The following is a 14,575-nucleotide window of genomic DNA, read 5'->3' on the forward strand; positions in this document are numbered from 1 at the left end:
AACCTCCCTGTCTTACCATCCTACCATAATGAATCAACCTCCCTATCTTACCATAATGAATCAACCTCCCTGTCTTACCATCCTACCATAATGAATCAACCTCCCTATCTTACCATAATGAATCATTCTCCCTGTCTTACCATAATGAATCAACCTCCCTATCTTACCATAATGAATCAACCTCCCTGTCTTACCATAATGAATCAACCTCCCTATCTTACCATAATGAATCAACCTCCCTGTCTTACCATCCTAACATAATGAATCAACCTCCATGTCTTACCATAATGGATCAACCTCCCTATCTTACCATAATGAATCAACCTCCCTATCTTACCATCCTAACATAATGAATCAATCTCCCTGTCTTACCATCCTAACATAATGAATCAACCTCCCTGTCTTACCATCCTAACATAATGAATCAACCTCCCTGTCTTACCATAATGGATCAACCTCCCTATCTTACCATAATGAATCAACCTCCCTATCTTACCATCCTACCATAATGAATCAACCTCCCTATCCTACCATAATGAATCAAACTCCCTATCTTACCATCCTACCATAATGAATCAACCTCCCTGTCTTACCATCCTACCATAATGAATCTACCTCCCTATCTTACCATCCTACCATAATGAATCAACCTCCCTATCTTACCATAATGAATCAACCTCCCTATCTTACCATCTTACCATAATGAATCTACCTCCCTATCTTACCATCCTACCATAATGAATCAACCTCCCTGTCTTACCATCCTACCATAATGAATCTACCTCCCTATCTTACCATCCTACCATAATGAATCTACCTCCCTATCTTACCATCCTACCATAATGAATCTACCTCCCTATCTTACCATCCTACCATAATGAATCTACCTCCCTATCTTACCATCCTACCATAATTAATCAACCTCCCTATCTTACCATCCTACCATAATGAATCAACCTCCCTATCTTACCATCCTACCATAATGAATCTACCTCCCTAGCTTACCATCCTACCATAATGAATCAACCTCCCTATCCTACCATCCTACCATAATGAATCTACCTCCCTATCTTACCATCCTACCATAATGAACCAACCTCCCTATCTTACCATCCTACCATAATGAATCAACCTCCCTATCTTACCATAATGAATCAACCTCCCTATCTTACCATAATGAATCAACCTCCCTATCTTACCATAATGAATCAACCTCCCCATCTTACCATCTTACCATAATGAATCAACCTCCCTATCTTACCATAATGAATCTACCTCCCTGTCTTACCATCCTACCATAATGAATCAAACTCCCTATCTTACCATAATGAATCAACCTCCCTATCTTACCATAATGAATCAAACTCCCTATCTTACCATAATGAATCAACCTCCCTATCTTACCATAATGAATCAACCTCCCTATCTTACCATAATGAATCAACCTCCCTGTCTTACCATAATGAATCAACCTCCCTATCCTACCATAATGAATCAAACTCCCTATCTTACCATAATGAATCAACCTCCCTATCTTACCATAATGAATCAACCTCCCTATCTTACCATCTTACCATAATGAATCAACCTCCCTATCTTACCATAATGAATCTACCTCCCTGTCTTACCATCCTACCATGGCCAGTAGGCACAGCATGAGGAACTGCTAATTCAGTTAGATAGAACCAGTTAACCTTAATGGTAGATTAAGGATTTTGGCCTTTCAGGACGATAACCAGACATGAGCCAAGGTTAGCTCATCTCCCTGTAACACTCAGTCTGAGATTAGACATGTCTGGAACCCCAAATGAGTGAGGAACCCATGACAGGAAACAGAATGAACAGGATCCTGGCCCTCACACAAAACATATGGTCGTGTAGTGTAGTGTACCATGCATGTCTCCAGGTCCTCCAGCCTTTCTGCCTCATTCAGCTCCGTGGTGGCCCGTTTAGGAGCCCTCTCCTCGGGTACGTCCAGGTCCACAGACTCCTGCTGGACCAGAGGACGCTCCTTCCTCACCAGGTGGTCAGCCTAGGGGGAAGCAAGACATAATGACTATTACACTACTATTACTGTTACTATGGTCACTGTTACTGTTACTTTGGTCACTGTTACTATGTTCACTGGTACTGTCACTATGGGCACTATTACTGTTACTATGTTCACTACTACTGTTACTATAGTCACTATTACTGTTACTATGGTCACTGTTACTGTTACTATGGTCACTATTACTGTTACTATGTTCACTACCACTGTTACTATAGGCACTATTACTGTTAATATGGTCACTGTTACTGTTACTATGGTCACTATTACTGTTACTATGTTCACTACCACTGTTACTATAGGCACTATTACTGTTACTATGGTCACTGTTACTGTTACTATGGTCACTATTACTGTTACTATGTTCACTACCACTGTTACTATAGGCACTATTACTGTTACTATGGTCACTGTTACTGTTACTATGGTCACTATGACTGTTACTATGGTCACTATTACTGTCACTATGGTCACTATTACTGTTACTATGGCCACTACTACTGTTACTATGTTCACTACTACTGTTACTATAGTCACTATTACTGTTACTATAGTCACTGTTACTGTTACTATGGTCACTATTACTGTTACTATGTTCACTACTACCGTTACTATAGTCACTATTACTGTTACTATGGTCACTGTTACTGTTACTATGGGCACTATTACTGTTACTATGTTCACTACCACTGTTACTATAGACACTATTACTGTTACTATGGTCACTGTTACTGTTACTATGGTCACTATGACTGTTACTATGGTCACTATTACTGTTACTATGGTCACTATTATTGTTACTATGTTCACTATTACTGTTACTATGGTCACTGTTACAATGTTCACTATTACTGTTACTATGGTCACTGTTACTGTTACCATGGGCACTGTTACTATGGTCACTATCACTGTTACTATGGTTACTGTTAATATGGTCACTGTTACTGTTACTATGGTTACTGTTACTATGGTCACTATTCCTGTTGCTATGGTCACTATTACTGTTACTATGGCCACTATTACTGTTACTATGTTCACTATTACTGTTACTATGGTCTATGTTACTGCTACTATGGTCAATATTACTGTCACTATGGTCACTGTTACTGTTACTATGGTCACTGTTACTGTTACTATGGCCAATGTTAATATGGTCACTGTTACTATGGTCACTATTACCGTTACTATGGTCACTGTTACTATGGTAACTATTACTGTTACTATGGTCACTGTTACTATGGTAACTGTTACTGTTACTATGGTCACTGTTACTTTGGTTACTATTACTCTTACTATGGTCACTATTACTGTTACTATGGTCACTATTACTGTTACTATGGTCACTATTACTGTTACTATGGTCACTATTGCTGTTACTATGGTCACTATTACAGTGTATTATTATATATGACCTATATGATCATACACCTGTACTAGTGAACCAGTGACTGACTCAGTATGAATCATAGAATTCATGTTAGAATTTCACAGAATATTCAAGCTACTGTGTTGTCATGGTTATCAAGAGTAGTGATTGTACTGTATCTCCAGGCATGATTAAGACTCACCAGTGTGTGCTGAGAGCCAGACAGGGCTTCTAGGATCTCATCTACGATACGGTCTGAGAGGAAGGAAGCCAGGCTCAACTTTACCTCACTAGGAGCGAAACAGAGGGGTGAAGAGGAGAGAAACAGAGGAATGAAGAGGAGAGAAACAGATTGATGAAGAGGAGAGAAACAGAGGGGTGAAGAGGAGAGAAACAGAGGGGTGAAGAGGAGAGAAACAGAGGGGGCAAGAGGAGAGAAAGAGGGGTGAAGAGGAGAGAAACAGAGGGGTGAAGAGGAGAGAAACAGAGGAATGAAGAGGAGAGAAACAGAGGGGTGAAGAGGAGAGAAACAGAGGGGTGAAGAGGAGAGAAACAGATTGATGAAGAGGAGAGAAACAGAGGGGTGAAGAGGAGAGAAACAGAGGAATGAAGAGGAGAGAAACATATTGATGAAGAGGAGAGAAACAGAGGGGTGAAGAGGAGAGAAACAGAGGGGTGAAGAGGAGAGAAACAGAGGGGTGAAGAGGAGAGAAACAGAGGGGTGAAGAGGAGAGAAACAGATTGATGAAGAGGAGAGAAACAGAGGGGTGAAGAGGAGAGAAACAGAGGGGTGAAGAGGAGAGAAACAGAGGGGTGAAGAGGAGAGAAACAGATTGATGAAGAGGAGAGAAACAGAGGAATGAAGAGGAGAGAAACATATTGATGAAGGGGAGAGAAACAGAGGGGTGAAGAGGAGAGAAACAGAGGGGTGAAGAGGAGAGAAACAGATTGATGAAGAGGAGAGAAACAGAGGAATGAAGAGGAGAGAAACATATTGATGAAGAGGAGAGAAACAGAGGGGTGAAGAGGATAGAAACAGAAGGGGGAAGAGGAGAGAAACAGAGGAATGAAGAGGAGAGAAACAGAGGGGTGAAGAGGAGAGAAACAGATTGATGAAGAGGAGAGAAACAGAGGAATGAAGAGGAGAGAAACAGAGGGGTGAAGAGGAGAGAAACAGAGGGGTGAAGAGGAGAGAAACAGAGGGGTGAAGAGGAGAGAAACAGAGGGGTGAAGAGGAGAGGAAAGAAACAGATTGATGAAGAGGAGAGGAGAGAAACAGATTGATGAAGAGGAGAGGAGAGAAACAGATTGATGAAGAGGAGAGGAACAGATTGATGAAGAGGAGAGGAACAGATTGATGAAGAGGAGAGGAGAGAAACAGATTGATGAAGAGGAGAGAAACAGATTGATGAAGAGGAGAGGAGAGAAACAGATTGATAAAGAGGAGAGGAACAGATTGATGAAGAGGAGAGGAGAGAAACAGATTGATGAAGAGGAGAGAAACAGATTGATGAAGAGGAGAGAAACAGATTGATGAAGAGGAGAGAAACAGATTGATGAAGTAAGAACAAGGAGAGATGCTTCCTTCATTCCCTCTTCACAGGGTCAACACTGAGGCAAGGCTGTGTGGGCCGTCAGACCAGCAGGCTGTGAACAACCCTGTGGCGTTCTAAATGACAGTGTGAATCTACACTGGAAGGATAGAGACCTGCACACTGTCCAACTACAGGACCAATACGTGGGACTCTAACAATCAGGGCCACTGCTATGAGCTTAACACAGACAGTGACAGAGGACACAGACAGACAGTGACAGAGGACACAGACAGACACGTCATCTCTGTAGATAACACAATATAAAAACAGTACACTAGGATTCTGCTTCTCTATGTACTCAGGCTTGTCAGCCAGAGGTCGTAGTTCATTCAGCCAAGAGAACAAGGAGGTTGGAGGTTAGTGATTTCAGGACAAACAGCAAAAATAATGTTGAATTTTATCAACGTTAGAAAGTTGGGACAGCATTAGTGTGGAGTAAAGTGTCCTGCCATATTTACACATCATCCACCTCTAGTCTCACCTGATCTTGTTGATGATGTCGACCCCAGACTGTTCCAGCAAGGTGTTCTTGACAAAGCTACGGGGGACCACCATCTTAGCTGTGCTGGCTTTGATCAGGTCCTGACGAAGGTTAGTCTTCCTCATCACATGGGGACAGAGACCCTCCGCAGCGTCCACCATGGACTCCAACAGACTCTGATGGAGGAAACACATCACATCTAGACATCCACCATGGACTCCAACAGACTGATGGAGGAAACACATCACATCTAGACATCCACCATGGACTCCAACAGACTGATGGAGGAAACACATCACATCTAGACATCCACCATGGACTCCAACAGACTGATGGAGGAAACACATCACATCTAGACATCCACCATGGACTCCAACAGACTGATGGAGGAAACACATCACATCTAGACATCCACCATGGACTCCAACAGACTGATGGAGGAAACACATCACATCTAGACATCCACCATGGACTCCAACAGACTGATGGAGGAAACACATCACATCTAGACATCCACCATGGACTCCAACAGACTGATGGAGGAAACACATCACATCTAGACATCCACCATGGACTCCAACAGACTGATGGAGGAAACACATCTAGACATCCACCATGGACTCCAACAGACTGATGGAGGAAACACATCACAATCAGGCTCCCTATGTGTGTGTGTGTGTGTGTGTGTGTGTGTGTGTATGTGTGTGTGTATGTCAGGCAGCCTCTCAGAACTCCTTCTCTCTGCTCTGATTACAGGCTGAGGGAAACATGACAGCTCCCCTGCTGACACAACAACGACCACAGTGTTGAGACCTGGGAAGTACGAACATATTTATTACAGTCCAGCTTCAGCTCTGCACGTCTCAACGGCCAATATGTCTGAGGAATTTGAAAAGCAGGAGAATATGCAAGGCTGTGTGTGTGTATGGGGGGGGGGGGGGGGGGGGGGGGGGGTCTGGAAGGGCAGAGAGAGACGAGACGAGGATGCAGGCGTCTGCCTACCTGCCAAGAACGTACCGCTGCCCAGACCAATAACATCCGTTCTTATCAAACTGTCTTTTAGGACGTCAGAACCCTGCAGAAATATACACGTTTCTGGAGATGGAACCTGTTCAGAGCAGCATCCTGGCACAATATTCTATTTTACCCCCTTTTTTCTCCCCAATTACGATCTTATCTCATCGCTGCAACTCCCCAACGGGCTCGGGAGGCGAAGGTTGAGTCATGCGTCCTCCGAAACATGGCCCCGCCAAACCGCGCTTCTTAACACCCGCCCTCTTAACCCGGAAGCTAGCCGCATGTGCCGCACTATGGAACTTCCGATCACGGCCGGTTGTGATACAGCCCGGGATCGAACCCGGGTCTGTAGTGACGCCTCTAGCTCTGCGAGGCAGTGTCTTAGACCGCTGCGCCACTCGGGAGACCCCTCAACAACATTTTGACCCATCATCAGTTCTCTTCAAACATTGACTTCCTTGACTTTTCGTGCTTAAAACCATGGCCCCCCTACCTGTAGCTGTTCATCCATGACCCTAGCCACCTCTCCAGCCATGGACTCCAGTTTCTCCTGGATGGGTCCTACTGACTGACCGTTGACCTCTTCTCTGGACGCTGCTCCCAGGTGGTACAGGTTAGGAAGCAGCTGGGGGGAGGAGGAGAGAGCAGGAGGAGAAGAGGAGGAGAGGACAGGAGGAGGAGAGGACAGGAGGAGGAGAGGACAGGAGGAAAGGACAGGAGGAGAGGACAGGAGGAGGAGAGGACAGGAGGAAAGGACAGGAGGAAAGGACAGGATGAGAGGACAGGAGGAGGAGAGGACAGGAGGAGGAGAGGAGGAGAGGGGGAGAGGACAGAAGGAGGAGAGGACATGAGGAGGAGAGGAGGACAGGAGGAGGAGAGGACAGGAGGAAAGGAGGGGAGGAGGAGGAGAAGAGGGGAGAGGAGGAGGAGAGGAGGAAAGGAGAGGAGGAGGAGAGAAGGAGGAGGAGAGGACAGGAGGAGGAGAGGACATGAGGAGGAGAGAAGGAGGAGGAGAGGACAGGAGGAGGAGAGGACATGAGGAGGAGAGAAGGAGGAGGAGAGGACAGGAGGAGAGGACAGGAGGAGGAGAGGAGGAGGAGGAGAGGACAGGAGGAGAGGACATGAGGAGGAGAGAAGGAGGAGGAGAGGACAGGAGGAGGAGAGGACATGAGGAGGAGAGGACAGGAGGAAAGGAGAGGAGGAGGAGGAGAAGAGGGGAGAGGAGGAGGAGAGGAGGAAAGGAGAGGAGGAGGAGAGAAGGAGGAGGAGAGGACAGGAGGAGGAGAGGACATGAGGAGGAGAGAAGGAGGAGGAGAGGACAGGAGGAGGAGAGGAGGAAAGGGTTAGAAAAAGGGTAGTAACATTCAAACTGTTAGGGGATTCTATCTTCCTCTGCAGAATGTTCAATGTGGGATTATGGGTTAGGTCTGAACTAAATGAGTCAAATGACCAGTCACCGTTTTGGAGTTCCTGGCATCCTTCATCAGGTTTTCGGCCGTCTTGACGTCGTCTAAGATCACGTCTGTCTCTGAGTTCCTCAGGGAGTTGAGATGGTCCTGGACTTTCACACAGATCCTGTCAATCATCTGAAGAAGAAGAAGAGTGTGAGACAGGAACAAAGCAGTTATCTGTCGAGCAGTGAAACCTAATATCCACCTTAACTCAAGACGGAAGACAATCTGAGAGGAATAGTAGACAGGACTTCAGAGCATCTTGAGGACAAACTTGAATCATCTTCAGATGACAATACCATCTCTTTACGCTCCTCTCAAATTACAGGAAATACAAACCGTCACACATCTACACCATGAAATGAATCACTAAGCATCGTCTCATCTTCACCATGAAATGAATCACTAAGCATCGTCTCATCTTCACCATGAAATGAATCACTAAGAATCGAGTCTCATCTTCACCATGAAATGAATCACTGAGAATCGTGTCTCATCTTCACCATGAAATGAATCACTAAGAATCGAGTCTCATCTTCACCATGAAATGAATCACTAAGAATCGAGTCTCCTCTTCACCATGAAATGAATCACTAAGAATCGTGTCTCATCTTCACCATGAAATTAATCCCTAAGAATCATGTCTCATCTTCACCATAAAATGAATCACTAAGAATCGTGTCTCATCTTCACCATGAAATGAATCACTAAGCATCGTGTCTCATCTTCACCATGAAATGAATCACTAAGCATCGTGTCTCATCTTCACCATGAAATGAATCACTAAGCATCATGTCTCATCTACACCATGAAATGAATCACTGAGAATCGTGTCTCATCTTCACCATGAAATGAATCACTAAGCATCATGTCTCATCTTCACCATGAAATGAATCACTGAGAATCGTGTCTCATCTTCACCATGAAATGAATCACTAAGCATCGTGTCTCATCTTCACCATGAAATGAATCACTAAGCATCGTGTCTCAGCTTCACCATGAAATGAATCACTAAGCATCGTGTCTCAGCTTCACCATGAAATGAATCACTAAGAATCGTGTCTCATCTTCACCATAAAATGAATCACTAAGCATCGTGTCTCACATAACTGGTGTAACTGAGTCATGTTTGTAGGCCTCCTTACTCGCACACACTTTTCCAGTTCTGCCCACAAATGTTCTATAGAGTTGAGGTCAGGGCTTTGTGATGGCCATTCCAATACCTTGACTTTATTGTCCTTAAGTCATTTTGCCATAACTTTGGAAGTATGCTTGGGGTCATTGTCCATTTGGAAGACCCATTTGCAACCAAGCTTTCACTTCCTGACTGATGTCTTGAGATGTTGCTTTAATATATCCACATAATTATCCCTCCTCATGATGCCATCTATTTTGTGAAGAGCACCAGTCCCCCTGCAGCAAAGCACCCCCACAACATGATGCTGCCACCCAATCAAAACAGTTAGCCTGACCCCTGCTCCCCCAAGTGACCTCAGTGTTAATCAGTGGTCAGGGGAGACAGTTTCACAGGAGGGACCTCAGTGTTAATCAGTGGTCAGGGGAGACAGTTTAACAGGAGGGACCTCAGTGTTAATCAGTGGTCAGGGGAGACAGTTTAACAGGAGGGACCTCAGTGTTAATCAGTGGTCAGGGGAGACAGTTTAACAGGAGGGACCTCAGTGTTAATCAGTGGTCAGGGGAGACAGTTTCACAGGAGGGAGATTACAGGCTTTTAGTGGGGTGATTAAACGCAATGCTACGCTCAATAACTCAACTAAATAAAGTCGAGCTAGGACCCCCGTGTCGCTGACCCCCCGTGTCGCTGACCCCCCGTGTCGCTGACCCCCGTGCCGCTGACCCCCGTGCCGCTGACCCCCGTGTCGCTGACCCCCGTGTCGCTGACCCCCCGTGTCGCTGACCCACGTGTCGCTGACCCCCCGTGTCGCTGACCCCCCGTGTCGCTGACCCCCGTGTCGCTGACCCACGTGTCGCTGACCCCCCGTGTCGCTGACCCCCCGTGTCGCTGACCCCCCGTGTCGCTGACTCCGTGTCGCTGACCCCCTGTGTCGCTGACCCACGTGTCGCTGACCCCCGTGTCGCTGACCCCCGTGTCGCTGACCCCCGTGTCGCTGACCCCCCGTGTCGCTGACCCCCGTGTCGCTGACCCCCTGTGTCGCTGACCCCCTGTGTCGCTGACCCCGGTTTTACCTCTGCAGCTGTATTTAGATGGTGCTGTATCTTTACTGTTGTGCTACCTGTTGAGTGGTGGTGGTAACGATGCCCTGTTGGAGGCGGTAAGCCTGCTCCTGGAGGTATTGACGAGTCTCGTGGTTCCGGAACAGGTAGTTCTCAATCTGAAGAGAGCAGAGAGACTCTGTCAGCCATTTGTCATAGCAATGATATCCAAGTAGCACAATGGTTATAACTCATAGCTTTTGTTATCGAATGTGTGTGTTAGGTGAATATATATGTTGTTTTTGTACCCTGACTACATAATAAATCCCTAAATGGAAAAATAACGATATTGATTGATAGTTCAACCAGGTCCTCAGAGGTTTAAAGAGCCTGACTCACCTTCTGTCTTCTCTGGGCTTTAAGAGTCTGACTCACCTTGAGCAGGGCGTCCTCAGTCTTCTCAGAGGCTTTAAGAGTCTGACTCACCTTGAGCAGGGCGTCCTCAGTCTTCTCAGGGCTTTAAGAGCCTGACTCACCTTGATCAGGGCGTCCTCAGTCTTCTCAGGGCTTTAAGAGTCTGACTCACCTTGAGCAGGGCGTCCTCAGTCTTCTCAGGGCTTTAAGAGTCTGACTCACCTTGAGCAGGGCGTCCTCAGTCTTCTCAGGACTGGCTTTAAGAGCCTGACTCACCTTGAGCAGGGCATCCTCAGTCTTCTCAGGGCTTTAAGAGTCTGACTCACCTTGAGCAGGGCATCCTCAGTCTTCTCAGGACTGGCTTTAAGAGCCTGACTCACCTTGAGCAGGGCGTCCTCAGTCTTCTCAGGGCTTTAAGAGTCTGACTCACCTTGAGCAGGGCGTCCTCAGTCTTCTCAGGACTGGCTTTGAGAGCCTGAGACGCATCGATGATGGGGATAGGCATGAACCGGATGGTGAAGTTTCTGTCAAGGAGATGGACAGTCTCATAAATTTAGCATAGTTTAAACACATAGTATAATGTATTTATTCATTACAGTCATATTTAACCATATATTGTCATTCATATTTGATTGCTGTATTTATATTTAAACAGATATTATGACCCGATTAGTTATAGAAATCTGAATTGGTTTAAAAGCCAGTCTTGAACTATTCAAATATTCCTGACTACTATAATGTGGCTGTATTGGTTCTAACATCATAATGTATACAGTATCCGATTCAACTAATGTGATTCTTTTAGCATTATAATGTATACAGTATCCGATTCAACTAATGTGATTCTTTTAGCATTATAATGCATACAGTATCTGATTCAACTAATGTGATTCTTTTAGCATTATAATGTATACAGTATCCGATTCAACTAATGTGATTCTTTTAGCATTATAATGTATACAGTATCCGATTCAACTAATGTGATTCTTTTAGCATTATAATGTATACAGTATCTGATTCAACTAATGTGATTCTTTTAGCATTATAATGTATACAGTATCCGATTCAACTAATGTGATTCTTTTAGCATTATAATGTATACAGTATCTGATTCAACTAATGTGATTCTTTTAGCATTATAATGTATACAGTATCCGATTCAACTAATGTGATTCTTTTAGCATTATAATGTATACAGTATCTGATTCAACTAATGTGATTCTTTTAGCATTATAATGCATACAGTATCTGATTCAACTAATGTGATTCTTTTAGCATTATAATGTATACAGTATCTGATTCAACTAAAGTGATTCTTTTAGCATTATAATGCATACAGTATCTGATTCAACTAATGTGATTCTTTTAGCATTATAAAGGCTACAACAACAGACTAGAACACATCAAGAGAGGCCCACCCTCTGGATGTGTGTGTGTGTGTGTGTGTGTGTATATATGATATGTGTGTGTGTGTGTGTGTGTCTGTATGGACGTGTTTAACTATACTTGTGGGGACCACATTTTGTTAGCCCCCACAAGGTCAAATGCTATTTTTAGGGGGTTTAGGGTTAAGGTTGGAATTAGGGTTAGGTTTTGGGGCTAAGTTTAGGGTTAACGGTTAGGGAAAATATGACTGAATTTTGTGCCCCTACACGGTTAGTTGTACAAGACACTCTCTCTGTGTGTGTGTGTGTGTGTGTGTGTGTGTGTGTGTGTGTGTGTGTGTGTGTGTGTGTGTGTGTGTGTGTGTGTGTGTGTGTGTGTGTGTGTGTGTGTGTGTGTGTGTGTGTGTGTGTGTGTGTGTGTGTGTGTGTGTGTAACAAGCCATTTCATCTCCTAATTGATTGTGACTTGACATCGATAAGTGAGGTGACTGATCCTCTGCAGTTGGAAAGTCAGCCCAGAATAGTACATTAATAATGAGAGAGAGAGAGAGAGACAGAGAGAGACAGAGACAGAGACAGAGAGAGGTAGGGGATTTGATCCAACAGTCTCACAACAAGCCAACGCTCCGGAAACATCTTTGAATTGATATCACTGTTTGGTTAAAGAAAAAAAGAGCTGTAAAAACCAACAGTCACTTTGAACATCTCTTTTGTATTTAGTGAGATGCAGCTCTATGTCTCTGAAGGACAGGTACAGGCCCACATGTTCAGTCAGACGGACCTGACGTTTCACTATTCCTCAGTGAAATCACAGCCAGAGCAGGTAGCAGACTGAACCGGGTCTATTCAGACAGAGGCACAGGTTTGGCCCATGGGAATATGAGGTTGGGGAGAACATAAAGTCTGAAACAACCTTTACAGTAGTAATAAACCCAGGGTGTTTACCTAAAGATGGCCACTTCTCTAGTAAAACCAGGGTGTTTACCTAAAGACGGCCAATTCTCTAGTAAACCCAGGGTGTTTACCTAAAGATGGCCACTTCTCTAGTAAACCCAGGGTGTTTACCTAAAGATGGCCACTTCTCTAGTAAACCCAGGGTGTTTACCTAAAGATGGCCACTTCTCTAGTAAACCCAGGGTGTTTACCTAAAGATGGCCACTTCTCTAGTAAACCCAGGGTGTTTACCTAAAGATGGCCACTTCTCTAGTAAACCCAGGGTGTTTACCTAAAGATGGCCACTTCTCTAGTAAACCCAGGGTGTTAACCTAAAGATGGCCACTTCTCTAGTAAACTCAGGGTGTTAACCTAAAGATGGCCACTTCTCTAGTAAACCCAGGGTGTTAACCTAAAGATGGCCACTTCTCTAGTAAACCCAGGGTGTTAACCTAAAGATGGCCACTTCTCTAGTAAACCCAGGGTGTTAACCTAAAGATGGCCACTTCTCTAGTAAACCCAGGGTGTTAACCTAAAGATGGCCACTTCTCTAGTAAACCCAGGGTGTTAACCTAAAGATGGCCACTTCTCTAGTAAACCCAGGGTGTTAACCTAAAGATGGCCACTTCTCTAGTAAACCCAGGGTGTTAACCTAAAGATGGCTAGTTATCTCTTATCTATAGGCCCTCAAGGAACTTCACTGGACTCTATGTAAATTGGAAACCATATATCCTGAGGATGCATTTATTGTCGCTGACAGTGTGGTGAAGAAGGCGTAACAGCGCCTCTTCAACCTCAGGAGGCTGAAGAAATGTGGCTTGTCACCCAAAACCCTGACAAACTTTTACGGATGCACAATCGAGAGAATCCTGTCGGGCTGTATCACAGCCTGGTACGGCAACTGCTCCGCCCTCAACCGCAAGGTTCTGCAGAGGGTGGTGCGGTCTACACAGGCCATCGCTCATCCATATACACTGCTCAAAAAAATAAAGGGAACACTTAAACAACACAATGTAACTCCAAGTCAATCACACTTCTGTGAAATCAAAACTGTCCACTTAGGAAGCAACACTGATTGACAATAAATTTTACATGCTGTTGTGCAAATGGAATAGACAAAAGGTGGAAATTATAGGCAATTAGCAAGACACCCCCCAAAACAGGAGTGATTCTGCAGGTGGTGACCACAGACCACTTCTCAGTTCCTATGCTTCCTGGCTGATGTTTTGGTCACTTTTGAACCAAAACATCAGCCAGGAAGCATAGGAACTGAGAAGTGGTCTGTGGTCACCACCTGCAGAATCACTCCTGTTTTGGGGGGTGTCTTGCTAATTGCCTATAATTTCCACCTTTTGTCTATTCCATTTGCACAACAGCATGTGAAATTTATTGTCAATCAGTGTTGCTTCCTAAGTGGACAGTTTGATTTCACAGAAGTGTGATTGACTTGGAGTTACATTGTGTTGTTTAAGTGTTCCCTTTATTTTTTTGAGCAGTGTATTTATATGTACATATTCTCATTCACCCCTTTAGATTTGTGTATTAGGTAGTTGTTGTGGAATTCTTAGATTACTTGTTGGTTATTACTGCACTGTCGGAACTAGAAGCACAAGGATTTCATTACACTCGCATTAACATCTGCTAACCATGTGTATGTGACGGTCTCTCTCCCTCTCCCCCCTCTCTCTCTCTCCATCTCTCCCCTTCT

General features: G+C 44.6%; 1 protein-coding gene across 1 annotated transcript in view; it reads right to left on the reverse strand.

Annotated features, from left to right (window-relative positions):
• LOC129856752 (F-actin-uncapping protein LRRC16A-like) overlaps positions 1–14,575 on the reverse strand; it is a 150,510-nt gene that overhangs the window by 27,761 nt on the left and 108,174 nt on the right. The window contains exons 23-29 of the mRNA XM_055924474.1: positions 10,980–11,073; positions 10,216–10,314; positions 7,967–8,095; positions 7,003–7,134; positions 5,493–5,668; positions 3,619–3,706; positions 1,892–2,032 (exon numbers count right to left, since the gene is read on the reverse strand). Of these exons, the coding sequence (XP_055780449.1) occupies positions 1,892–2,032; positions 3,619–3,706; positions 5,493–5,668; positions 7,003–7,134; positions 7,967–8,095; positions 10,216–10,314; positions 10,980–11,073 (859 nt within the window). The remainder of the gene's footprint in view (positions 1–1,891; positions 2,033–3,618; positions 3,707–5,492; positions 5,669–7,002; positions 7,135–7,966; positions 8,096–10,215; positions 10,315–10,979; positions 11,074–14,575) is intronic.

Source organism: Salvelinus fontinalis, chromosome 6 (assembly GCF_029448725.1).
Source record: "Salvelinus fontinalis isolate EN_2023a chromosome 6, ASM2944872v1, whole genome shotgun sequence".
Classification (NCBI taxonomy): domain Eukaryota; kingdom Metazoa; phylum Chordata; class Actinopteri; order Salmoniformes; family Salmonidae; genus Salvelinus; species Salvelinus fontinalis.